This window comes from Sapajus apella, unplaced genomic scaffold, assembly GCF_009761245.1.
Source record: "Sapajus apella isolate SASKATOON/1434 unplaced genomic scaffold, GSC_monkey_1.0 scaffold50, whole genome shotgun sequence".
In the NCBI taxonomy this organism is placed as follows: Eukaryota; Metazoa; Chordata; class Mammalia; order Primates; family Cebidae; genus Sapajus; species Sapajus apella.
Window position 1 is genome coordinate 3756371 of NW_022436990.1, and position 13521 is coordinate 3769891.

The following is a 13521-nucleotide window of genomic DNA, read 5'->3' on the forward strand; positions in this document are numbered from 1 at the left end:
AGAACTCCCTATGAAGCCATTATTTCAAAATAAAAAGGATTTTTTTAGGTCAAAGGAACTGGTGTGAGAATACAAAGTGGCTATAGTGAAACTAACTTTTGCCACTTTTGCCAACTTTAGAGCACATTTAGCAATGGCAATAACAATTTGGATGCCTAAGATTAAAAGTAGTGTAACCATCTGAACCTCTAACAAAAGCAAAAGAAATATCCTGAAGTATTCATTTATAGAACATTCATTTTTCAAACTAGTCACTCATCCATTTGATTAGCTTACAGTACAGGGGAAAACAGGCATTGAAATGATTATGATGTAATTTTGAAAATTGCTATAATAAAGATATGTATAATATACAAAGGAAACAGAGCGGGGAGGCTGTGTGTCTGAGCAGTTGGAGAAAGACTTACTGAAAAGGCAGTACTCCAGCTAAAGTTAACTATAAAGGATGGTGAGAAAAGACAGTGTGTTGCAGACAGACAGAACATGCCAAAGTAAAAGCATATAAAGAACATGGTGCACACAAGGAACAAAAAAGAAATAGAAGAGCTAGTCACCATTTTAGCAAAAGAAGATGAGTCATGACTTAATACCTAAGTAAGCACCATTTTCCGATTCACTGTTCATTTCTAATTCCAAGTTATCATCGTCCGTTATCTCTTCTCCAAGTATAGAGGCCCAATCTTTCATCTTTATCAAGCGTTCAGTCAGAATCTTGACATTTAACAAAGAGGAAAAACAGAGAGGGTAATGCCTTATACTAACAGCTTTACAACTTCTGAATGTACAGTTACAGTTTGAAAATCAATCCACATAAGTAATAGCACAAGAACTCTTATATTCCACCTGTTACTAAGATATTTGTAAAGTCTTAAGACTATAACATTTATTGACTATTAAACTCTGCAAGATGAAAACCAAAACTAGTTATTCCCAAATCAAGTACAGTACATATTAATATTATACAATTAAATAGTAGTAAAATATTTTTGTATATAACATTTCTCACATGCCACAAACAGTGACCTAATTAACATGAGAGTAAATTCTGTGTGACATCAACTACATGTGCAGTGAGATATATAACATATAAAAAGATTGTAGATTTTTACTTGATTTATTCAAGCAATTAATTGAGGAGTTTAACTGAGATAAAGACATTTATAAAAGAGAATTTGAATGGAACATTAGAGGTTTTCCAAAACTTTTTAAATGTTGTTTAATAAAGAAATATTTTCTAACACTACTGATAATCAAATGATGTGTCATGTATTCCACCGGAGGGACCCACCTAAAAATATACTCTGCTCTACAATTTTCACCCTTCAATCTCCTCCCTCTCTTCAGAGTTCCAGGCACAAATAACATGGCCTATGGCTTTTAGCAGAGCTTGAGGTTAGCATCTTATTCTTGTTATGTAAAAGAATCTCAAACCCTTTAGTAGAGTAAGTTTAGAAATAAATAAATAAATAAAGCAATATGCCACAGCGAGGCATGGTGGCTCGCGCCTGTAATCCCAGCACTTTGGGAGGCTAAGGTGGGTGGATCACTAGGTCAGGAGATCAAAAACAGCCTGGCCAAGATGGTGAAACCCCATCTCTACTAAAAATACAAAAAAATTAGCCAGGCGTGGTGATGCGTGCCTATAACCCTATCTACTTGGGAGGCTAAGACAGAGGATTGCTTGAACACCGGAGGCAGAGGTTGCAGTGAGCGAAGACTGCACCACTGCACTCCAGCCTGGGCAACAGAGTGAGACTCTGCCTCCAAAAAAAAAAAAAAAAAAAGTATTCCTCTCCATGAAAGTATATACACTAGTTAAAGATATTCAATTAATATATCTAAACATGTATCCAATTTCTCAAACTCTTCCCAACATCCTCTTAACACATAACATACCGAACAGAAAAGGTAAAAACAATTATTTTCATTTCTTTATTAAATATGTAGGCTAAAAAACAAAGGACACAAAGAATGTTCATATAAATATGTGTGTGTATGTGTATGTACATCCTACAAATCTGTAAGTCTTCAAGAAACATTTGAAAATCTGGCCAAATATGTTATGAAAATATGCTGTGATAATAAAAGCTGCTAAAAACTAGTTTTCAGATTTCAGAGTTAGTATAAAATTCTAGCCAACTTGGTCACTAAAACCAGTAGAGCCATTTACCTTGATGTGATTTTCTTTATCATTTAGAACTTGTTCTGCATGTACTTTGGAGTCTTCAAATGTTATTTTCTGTTTATTAAGTTCACTCACTTGCTCTTTCCATACTTCAGCTTCTTGCAAAAGCTGAAAATGAACATTTTAAAAATGCAACTCATCACATGGGTAAATCACTAAAAGACACTAAGAAGGCATTGTGCAGCTACTTAAAAAAGAAAGACAGACATGGCTCCTGTTTTCAAAGAACCTTCACAACAGGGTAGTGTTAAATAACATACACATTCTTCAAATAGTTTATATCATATATGTATATCAAATAAAAGTTTTCTGAGACATACATATCTTAGATTTGATCATTTACCATTCCTTATATATCCCATATAAAATGCCATACCTTACTTGCATTAAAATTTATTTTTTAAATCATTGTGCAATTTTGTACTTATGGTATTTCTAAAGTTTAGTTACTATTAATCTAGAACAGATCAGATTCTGCACAAACAATATCCTACTGTATATACTTTTACAGGAAAGAAAAGCCTTTCTGAACATGACACAAAAAGTAAAGATCATTATAAAAAGTAGACTTGACTACATAAAGCTTAAAAGCTTCACAAATCAAATATAACACAAAAGAAATTTAAAGACAAATAACTAGAAAGGAATTTTTTTTTTTTTTAGAGGCAGGGTCTCATTCTGTCATCCAAGCTGGACCATAATCTCAAACTACTGGGCCCAAGATATCCTCTCACCTCAGTCTCCCAAGCAACTAGACTACAAGCACATGTCACCATAAGCTGCTATTTTGTTGTTGTTGTAGAGTCAGAGTCTTGCAATGTTGCCCAGACTGATCTTGAACTCCTGGTCTCAAGTGATCTACCCACATGGACCTTCCAAATCACTGGGATTACAGGTGTGACCCACTGCACCCCACCAAGAAAGGAATTCATAACATTTTAGCATGCAAAGAGCTCTTAGAAGTTAATAAGAAAAACAGACAAAGAAAAAAAGCCTGAGCAGGCAATTCACAAAAGAAATGAGTCATATATATGAAGAAGTCTAAATGTATTTAGTCTTTAAAATTCTGTTCTACCAAATAGTAATTACTGGATTTCTCTGCAAAACTAAGACTTCATTAGCATATTTCCTTACACATGAAAAACGAATCCTTTTCTATGCATAAATAAAAGAATCAAATGATACAGGTAAAAACAAATGAGAATTCAAGAAAAAAATTCACACTTGGTGATTAGGTCATCTCTCATGAGTTAATAAACAGATTGAGTACACAGTATGCAGTATTAAAACATTAGAGAAGGAGTGCATTATTAGAACATGGAATCAGTGAATACAGACAATTTCAAGAACTTTGAAGATTAAAAGGGAGTTAGATGAAAGCAGTTGTAAAGAGTAAGACTGACCTAGGTGAAATATTTTCCAAGGTGGAAAAGGCCACTTTTGATTGTAACATAGCAATTTAACACAGGGTTTACCACCACTTTCTCCTCACGTCTATTAAAATGCGAGAAAAGAGATTTTTTTCTAAGGCATAAACCCACAAGGAAAAAAAGAGAATAGGAGATGAGACCAAAGATAACTGTAGAAGTAGAAAATGGAAAGAGATGGAAGTGTGATAAAAAGACTCCACAGGCAAAACCCTACGGGGTTATTCTTTGGAGAGATGGAACCCGAGACTCTAGGACATCTATCCAGGTGAAAGTAGAAGTAACATACTGAAAATATAAAAGTATTAAGAGGAAACTGACTTACTAAACAGTGAGATACCGGCACTCTTTCCCTGATTGAGCTGCAAGGCTACTCGCAAACAGGTTTACACCTCCAAAATGGGACCTGTGGAGGATTCATCCCTGTGGAAATGGTCTTCAAATACCAACAAGTAAGAATCCTCCAATTAGAAATACCGTAACCTGGCCAGGCGCAGTGGCTCACGCCTGTAATCCCAACATGCTGAGGCAGAGAGAGACAGATCACTTGAGGTCAGGAATTCAAGACCAACCTGACCAACATGGTGAAACCCCATCTCTACTAAAAGTAGAAAAATTAGCCAGATGGGTGGTGTATGCCTATAATCCAAGCTACTCGTAAGGCTGAGGCAGGAGAATCACTTGAACTCGGGCAGCAAAGGTTGCAGTGAGCCAAGATCGCACCCTGCACTCCAGCCTGGGCAACAAAGTGAGTCTGTCTCAAAAAACAAACAAACAAAAAAAGAAACAAAAGAAACACTCTAACCAGATTATCCTAGAGAAAAGCCCACCAGTGGCCAGGCACAGTAGCGCAGTAATCCCAGCACTTTGGGAGGCCAAGGCGGGAAGATCACGAGGTCAAAAGATCGAGACTATCCTGGACAACACGGTGAAAGCCCATCTCTACTAAAAATACAAAAATTAGCTGGGTGTAGTGGCGTGCGCCTGGAGTCCCAGGTGCTTCAGTGTCAGAGGCAGGAGAATTGCTTGAACCTGGGAGGCAGAGGTTGCAGTGAGCCAAGATCGTGCCACTGCACTCCAGCCTAGTGACAGAGCAAGACTCCACCGAAAGAAAAGGAAGGAAGGATGGAAGTTGGAAGGAAGGAAGCAAGTAAGCAAGCAGGCAATAAAGGGAAAGAGAGAGAGAGAGAGAGAGAGAGAGAGAGAGAGAGAGAGAGAGAGAGAGAGGCCCGCCAGTGACAAATAAGAGCTTCCAGTTAGATTTGAAAGCTACAGTATTATATGAGCAGCCAGCCATGAATCACCAAACATCTGAATGAAGAACCTTTCAGATAAGACACAAACCAAAAAGAAAAAAAGAAAAAAGAAAGGAAACAGTAAATTCAGGGAACTGCAAACTCTTCAATATCCTCAGCAAGATAAGACATGCATCCATGAAACAAGAAAAAGGCATAATCAAAACAAACAAAACCTCTTGTAAGTGGAAAACATGAGAAAAAATGAACAGAAGTTTCAAAGACACAAAATAAAGAAGAGATTTTCAAACACTTATCTCATAAACTATCCACCAAAAAAGTATGAGATAATTCAAGTAAATGTCCCAGAACTGAATTCAGATCAAGAGTTTCCAGATCAAAAATGTCCAACAAAATATATATTAAAAAAAAAAAAAAAAAACCCACACCAAGGCACATCATCATGTAATTTCAGAGAACAGGAAACAGTAAGAAGATATTAAAAGCTTCCAGGGAGGAAAAAAGCAGATTACCAAAAATGTTCAATTATCTGAATAGCTTCTGACTTCTTGAAAGCAATACTGGAAAGTCAAGACAATGGAGTGACTGTGTCAAAATTCTGAGGGAAAAAAAATGTCAACTGAGAATATATTCAAAGAAAATATCAACAAGTAAGAAAACAAGACATTCTCAGGCATGAAATTTCTAAAAAAAAAAAAAAACATTACCTCCTATACTTCTTCCTCAGAAACTTAACCAGAACAATTGACCACAAAAGAGCAAGTCTTACATATAGGAAATAGAAGATCTAGCACTGGAGAAAGACAAGGGAATCATTGGGATGGGGGCGAACTGAAATCTCAGAACACAGAACAAAACATACACCTGCAAAATAAGTTCTTATTAAACCAAGAGAGACCCGAGAAAAAAACTGCTTCAAGTGAAAAAAAAAAGATACAGGACAAAAATGAGTATTGGGGGGAAAAAAAAAAAAAAGAAAATGAAATTAACAAATTAATCCAGCATTTGAAGGCATGAATAAGATATCTGTATATCTAGAAGACAGCATACAGATGAACTGGATAAGTATACAAGAAATGAAACAATTATTAACTCTAAGGAAAATATTGGATAAGACAGAATATGTAACAAGAACAAACCATATGGCTCTGATGTGAGTAATATTTGGATAATTATAATAATTTAATCACTGAAAAATTTTCCCACTGAAAAATTACAATTATACTGGCAAAGCAGAGGAAGAAATATATGTGGGAATATCTACGTATATGGGGGACAGAAGGGGCAAATCCCACATTCTCATTTGATCTGCCACCAGAACTGCTTCTATCTTTAGGCCCCAGATCTATAACTTCAATAATCCTAACTTGTATTCTCTGTAACCCTGTCTGGCTGGAAGAAGTTGGTTATGATTACAAAAATGCTAAATGCCCTTGTTTACCTTCCCTGCTCTGGGAGTAGAGGGTGCCAAAAGTATACAATTTTTTTTTTTTTTTGAGACACAGTCTCACTGTTGCCCAGGCTGTAGCACAGTGGCATGATCTCAGCTCACTGCAACCTCCACCTCCTGGGTTCAAGCGATTCTCTTGCCTCGGCCTTCAGAGTAGCTGGGACTAAAGGCGCGTGCCAACATGCCTCGCTAATTCTTGTATTTTTAGTAGAGATGGGGTTTCACCATGTTGGCCAGGATGGTCTCGATCTCTTAACCTCATGATCCACCCACCTCGGCCTCCCAAAGTGCTGAGATTACAGGTGTGAGCCACCATGCCTGGCCAAAAGTATACACTTTTGTATACTATACAAAAGAGACAGATACTGAAGGATGTATGGGAGACTGTCCTGCTCTCATGCTCTCCAGAAAAAGCCTACACCTGTCCCTACCATGGGTCAGTCATGAGGATGCCAAGAACCTGTATAATTACATATTTACAAGTTGAAGAGTCCCTACAGAGCACGAACCTGTTTCTGGCTTTCCTGAAGTTGAGAATTTTCATTCAAAGCATCTTTTATTGCTATCTTCAGTCGTTCTTCATTCATTTGAAATATCTTGAAGGTCATTTTGGCCTAAGTAAAACAAAAAATGTCAACTTTGTAACAATTAATTTAATACATAGCTCATCTTTACACATACTCCCTAGAACACAGCATTAAACAAAGGCAAAACCATGCCAATATTAACAGCAGAGGCAGCATGGTATAGCAGAAAAAAGGCTTCTATAGAATCTGGGTTTAGTCCTGTCTCTCCCACTAACTTGCTACGATGTAACCTTCAACAAATGATTTAACCTCTTGTAACTTTCTATGTACTGTGCAGCAAATTTTGATAACTATTTATTCTGTCTCCACTACTAAAATTTAAACTTCTTTTTGTCTATTAATGTTAAGTGTCAAGCAACTGGTGCTCAATATACAGTAATAGCTCAATAAACACTTATCTCGTGAAAAGATGAACTTTTCTGAAGTACTTCATGTTAAAAAAAATAATAATAATACAAGCTGGATACGATGGCTCATGCCTATAATCCCAGCACTCTGGGAGTTCGAAGTGGGCTGATCACTTGAGCTCAAGAGTTGGAGACCAGCCTGGCCAACATGGGCGAAACGCCATCTCTACCAAAAATACAAAACTTAGCCAGGTATGGCAGCACATGCCTGGAATCCCAGCTACTCAGGAGGCTGAGGCAGGAGAACTGCTTGAACCCGGGAGGTGAAGGTGGCAATGAGCCAAGATCGTGACACTACACTCCAGCCTGGGCAACACAGCCATGCTTATTCATCTAGGTATTGCTAAAAATATATATAAAAATAAAAATATATATCCCTGGGATCCACTATATCTCAAATCCTATTATATCTTATGTCTTAATTTTTAAAAATTAAATTAAAATCAGTTTGAAAGCAACACACCTATAAGGCTAATTCAACTTACTTCAGCTACTTGTGATTTGATGGATTTTGACTCATCTTCTAGAGACTGTATCCTTTTTGAAATATCTGCCATCTAGAAAGACAGTATCAGACAATAAATATTTACTAAACTGTAGTTTCCAAAATGCCATATATATGAGATACACTGTTAACCTAACACTTTTGCTCCATCAGTGAGAGCTCAAATTAAGAAACTTTCTCAGTTTATTTAGCCATATGCTTAAAGATATTTTATATGAACATTATATAACAACAGTATCTCACATCAACTTTAATATTTCCTAATATTTAAGTTATATAGGCTCAAGATAAGTCCACAAACATGTTTTACTAAATAATCTCACATACATCAAGATTTTCATTAAGACAGACTTTTTCAAAAGAAAAAGTTATAATGTTCTTAACATACATGTTAAGTAATTACAAAAACACACTATGTAGATGATTATTCTGTTTTTATTTATTATGAGCTACTTTCATAGAGCATATAGAAAATTTTTATTAAAATATGCAAGAAATTTAACACAATAACATCTAGGGGGAAGTGAAAAGAGTGGATCTAGAAAATTTACAATCTCTCTAATTTACAATCTTCTGTATTCTTTACATTTTTTACAATAATATAATACTTTAACCAGTATCATATTAATTTTTTAAAGCTTGGTAACTTTCTTTTTCTTATATTCTCCTCAAATAAAAAAGCCTTACCAATTCATCTTGCTCAGAATGTTTAGATTTCTCTTCTTTTAACTCTTTTTCTAGACAGAGAATTTCATCTTCAAGTTCAGAATTGGACCTGTTCAGCTTTTCACAGGTTGCCTAAAAGAGAAAGCCAACTTAGGCTGGGTGTGGTAGCTCACGCCTGTAATCCTAGCACTTTGGGAGGCCAAGGCGGTTGGATTATCTGAGATCAGGAGTTGGAGACAAGCCTGACCAACATGGAGAAACCCCATCTCTACTAAAAATACAAAAAATTAGCTGGGAGCGGTGGTGCATGCCTGTAATCCCAGCTACTTGGGAGGCTGAGGCAGCAGAATCACTTGAACCCAGGAGGCATAGTTTGCGGTGAGCCGAGATCAGGCCATTGCACTCTAGCCTGGGCAACAAGAGTGAAATTCCATCTCAAAAACAAACAAAAGAGAGAAAGCCAACTTTATAAAATAGATATGAGAATTTTTCATTAGGGCAAATCAGATGCACATAATCAAAAGTATATACTATAAGTTAAAAACTTTCATTTATAAATTTGCTCATTTTTATAATATCAAAATAACAGCAATTCTAGCAGTGGTCAGCAAAAGTGCTATAAAGAGCCAGATAATACTTCAGGCTCGTAAGCCATGCAGTCTTTGTTGCAATTACTCAACTATGCCATTGTAGTGACAAACAAAAATGATACCTAAATGAATGAGCATGGCTTGTGTTCCAATAAAATGTTTTACAAAAACAAGTGGAGAGCCCACTAGGCACAGTTTGCCAAACACTGCTTAAAAGCATTATAAAGAAAAAAAAAAAAGAGAAATAAAGGTAATTCAGGCGGGGCACGGTGGCTCACACCTGTAATCCCAGCACTTTGGGAGGCCAAGGCAGGGGGATCACAAGGTCAGGTGTTCAAGACCAGACTGGCCAACATTGTGAAATTCCGTCTCTACTAAAAAATACAAAAATTAGCTGGGCATGGTGGCTCGTGCCTGTAATCCCAGCTACTTGGGAGGCTGAGGTAGGAGAATTGCTTGAACCGGGACCCAGGAGGCAGAGGTTGCAGTGAGCTGAGATCGTGCCACTGCACTCCAGCCTGGTCTATAGTGCAAGACTCCATCTCAAAAAAAAAAAAAAAAAAAAAAAAAAGCTAATTTAATTAAAGGCATGACATTAATAATAACAACAACAACAAAAAAAATCAAGACTGCTTCATGGTAATATTCCTAATTGAATTAAGGCATATTTTCTATGACCTTTTTAATTTTAAATGATTAGTTATTGGATTATTTCAACGGGATTTTAAATACTATAATAAACATACCTCTGATATTTGTGATCCTTCAACAAACTTGTTTAAAAAAAAATAAACCAAAAGATTCAAAGAATTGAATGCAGGTGAAAATAAAAGCAGAAAAAAATACATACTACATTACAATGACTTAAAAATTTGTTTACACCTATTACCCCAAATTTGACTATTTCATTATAGGAATTCCCTGACCTACAACAAAATTACTCTACTGGTTTGATACATTATCTTTTAGTATTTTTTTAAACTGTACCACATTATAGTTAGAATTCAATTATGATTACTATTACTGAAAATAGCATGTTAAAAAATTACTAAAATTGAAGAAAATGTTGAATGCAGCTAAAAATGGAGCTAATTTTACTCCTTGAGAATTGGTGTGAATAATAATTCACTATCTTGAGAATTGGTGTGAATATTTTATCCTCAATATTACCAAGTTTGAGTAAATGTCTTTGCTCCCTATTTTCTCCCGTTAGCATGCCAAATGCCTTCTAAAATTCTTTTTATTTATCAAAATAATAAATTACTACTGGGAGGGTCAAGACAGAGGGTCAACAAATAAAATATAATTTTATTATATTTTATTAACAACTGGTATCCTTTGTCACTACTCTGCTTTTCACAACACTTCCATATCTCAACAGTAGTAAGGCACTCCCATGACTTACCCTAATCTTAGTTTAGCTAAATTACAAGTTACCAAGTTTTCCTTCCTTAAAATTAAGTAAATCATACTTGGCTGAGGAAAGCCTATTTCAAGCATTATCTTCCCAAACTCTTCATTCAGTGACATCATGTTGGTAGCCTGAAACTGGCCATGGTGGAAGTATACTACAGAACTCAGCAAATGCTACAAATAAGGCTACTTTAAAAAAAAACAGTTGTTAAACATTTATCAACATACCATTACTTACAATGTAAATTTCTGGCCTAATTCTAGTTAGTTCTTAATATCCTCAGGATGAAAGTAAAGGCAAGTACAGTCATAACTTACATAATTTGTTGTTGCCAACTATTCCTAAGTTTGTAAAAATAAATCCTATTTCTCCTTTCTAGAGCAAACTGAGTCAAAAAAGGAATAATCACCTTAATACTTTTCCCAGGAATGATAGAATGAAGAGTTTCTACATAGCTTCTAATTCCTTGAATATAAACATGCCTCACTCAAAACAAGTTAGCAAGAAAAGCTCAATTTTTTATAATATTTTATGCTACCTACTAATGTTCCATTTCCTAGATTAACTTTCTTCTTTAAGTTTTAACATCCAGAGATGCTCTTTCACATTTCTTTCAAATACTTAGTTTTCAGAAAATATATTTTTAAAGTTTTTGTTACTTAGTATCTTTTCCCCAAATTTTAAAATTATACCATTTGGTTTTTTACCTCCAAACTTTGTGCTTCTGTTGCCTCCTTCTCAAAGCTGGCATCCTTTAAAGATGACTCTACTTCATAGCCTTCATACTGAAACAAAACACCACCACAAGTAAAAACTCTACCAATTTTATTCTAAATCTTATCTGGATAGATGCCTAAGAAGCAGACAGAATCCATTTCCACAAGTACATTAAATTTACTTGGATTTACTTAGCTATAAGTTTTTTAAATCTGACCACTGTAACAACCAATGCCGGAGCAGCTAACACATCACAAACCACTAGCTCAGGCAACAGATGCTAGAACTTCACCCCTAAGACTAAAGTCTACTTCTCAAAGAACATGTATTAGCAGATAACTCATATTAGCATCTTTTACTAAAAATAAGGTAAAAACTCTAATGTAAGGTTGTACTAAAGATTATCCAAAGGTTTACTCAAAAAGCATATTCTTATGTAAGCTGTCTAATTATGCCCAACAAGTAAACCTCTTCTTTAAGGCTATTCATTAAAGAGAAATTTATAGTAACTGACCATCAAAACTTTTCACTTTTAATTCATACCAGACAAAACAAGTGTGGCATACAAAAATCTTTAAAACTAGGAAATGACCATCAAAATGAAAGGAACAATACAATATATAATGCTATAAGATTTGGCAAAATGCACTTCAAGGATTCAAAAAAAAAAGTGAGTAAACTGAAGAATAGATTGTTCTGGATCATGACAAAAATACCAAAAAAAATAGTATCTGTCTGAAAGCCTCAGACAGCTATCAAAAGCAGTGAGAATTTGTGAAAGAAGTGGAAATCCCCAGAAAGACATGTCTAGCATTTGACCTTTCTATTCCCCCTAAAAGAAGAGGCTGATGGGCTGAGAAACTAAGCAGAGCAGGAGACTCAGAAGCTGAGAAAAAAAACTTGTAGTTCAGGACCTGCCAAGTCAGATGAACCAGTGTAGCTCAGGCTTTAGGATGGAACCCTGTGCTTGGCTAAACAATGACCTCTCCAAAGATGTCTATGTGCTACTCCCTAGAATGTCCAGGTGTAATAAAGGATCTTAAGATGGAAAGAGCATCCAAAATTATTTTGGTGGGCCCAATATAATGCCAAGGGTCCTTATAAGGAGGAGGCAAGAGGACCAAACTTAAAAAAGAATGATACGATATTAAGATAGAAGCAGAAATTGGGAGGATGTAGCTATGAGCCAAGGTATGCTGGCAGACTCTAGAATCTGGAAGAGACAAGACACAGATTCTCTCCTAGAACATGCATAAAGAAACAGACTTGCTGCTATCTTAATTTTTGCCCCTAAGATTGGTTTTAAGGCTAGGTGTGGTAGCTCATGCCTGTAATCCCAGCACTTTGGGAGGCCAAGGTGACAGAATCACTTGAGGACAAGAGCCAAGAGTTCAACAGCAGCCTAGGCAACATAGTGAGATCCCATCTCTAAAACAAAATTAAGTTTTTGAAAGATCAGTTCTAGACTCTGACCTTCAAAATTGTAAGAGGATAAATGTGTATTGTTTTACACCATTAAGTTTATAGTAATTTATTACAGTAGCAAAAGAAAATTAATGTCCTTACCAATCTAAACTGGCTACCTTGGCTGGGCACAGTGGCTCACGCCTTTAATCCCAGCATTTTGGGAGGCCGAGGTGGGTGGATCACAAGGTCAGGAGTTCAAGACCAGCCTGGCAAACAAGGTGAAACTCCATGTCTCTACTAAAAACACAAAAATCAGTTGGGTGTGGTGGCATGCTATCCGGGAGGCTGAGGCATAAGAATCATTTCAGCCTGGGAGGCGAAGGTGGCAGTGAGCCAAGATCGCGCCACTGCACTCTAGCCTGAGCAACAGAGTAAGACTATCTCAGCAACAACAACAAAAAACCTACCTACCTTATAACAAAGTCAAAACCAAATACAGACTAATCCTCTGAACTAAGGCCCAGCTTCCAAATATCTGAACCTGTTATTAAAGTAATCTGGACTCCCAACAAAGAAAAGCCTACAACCGGATGACTTCACAGTTAAATTTTACCAAACTTTCAGAGTAGAATTATTACCAATACTTCTTAAACTCTTCCAAGAAAAACAACAGGAGGGAATATTTCTGAACACATTTTGTGAGTCCAGCATCACCTTGATACCTAAGCCAGGCCAAGACACCACAATAAATAAATAAACAAACAAACAAGGCCGGGTTTGGTGGCTCACACCTGTAATCCCAGCACTGTGGGAGGCCAAGGCAGGCATCACGCAGTCAGGAGATCGAGACCATCCTGGCCCACATGGTGAAACCCCGTCTCTACTAAAATACAAAAAAAAAAAAAAAAAA

At 36.2% G+C, this 13521-nt stretch overlaps 1 protein-coding gene across 1 annotated transcript in view; it reads right to left on the bottom strand.

Moving 5' to 3' along the window:
• LOC116526228 (melanoma inhibitory activity protein 2) overlaps window positions 1-13521 on the bottom strand; it is a 59418-nt gene continuing 45897 nt past the window's right edge. Inside the window, exons 10-15 of the mRNA XM_032242490.1 lie at window positions 11195-11272; window positions 8505-8615; window positions 7798-7869; window positions 6828-6932; window positions 2171-2293; window positions 1-711 (exon numbers count right to left, since the gene is read on the bottom strand). Coding sequence (XP_032098381.1) covers window positions 577-711; window positions 2171-2293; window positions 6828-6932; window positions 7798-7869; window positions 8505-8615; window positions 11195-11272 — 624 coding nt within the window. The 3' untranslated portion in view covers window positions 1-576. The remainder of the gene's footprint in view (window positions 712-2170; window positions 2294-6827; window positions 6933-7797; window positions 7870-8504; window positions 8616-11194; window positions 11273-13521) is intronic.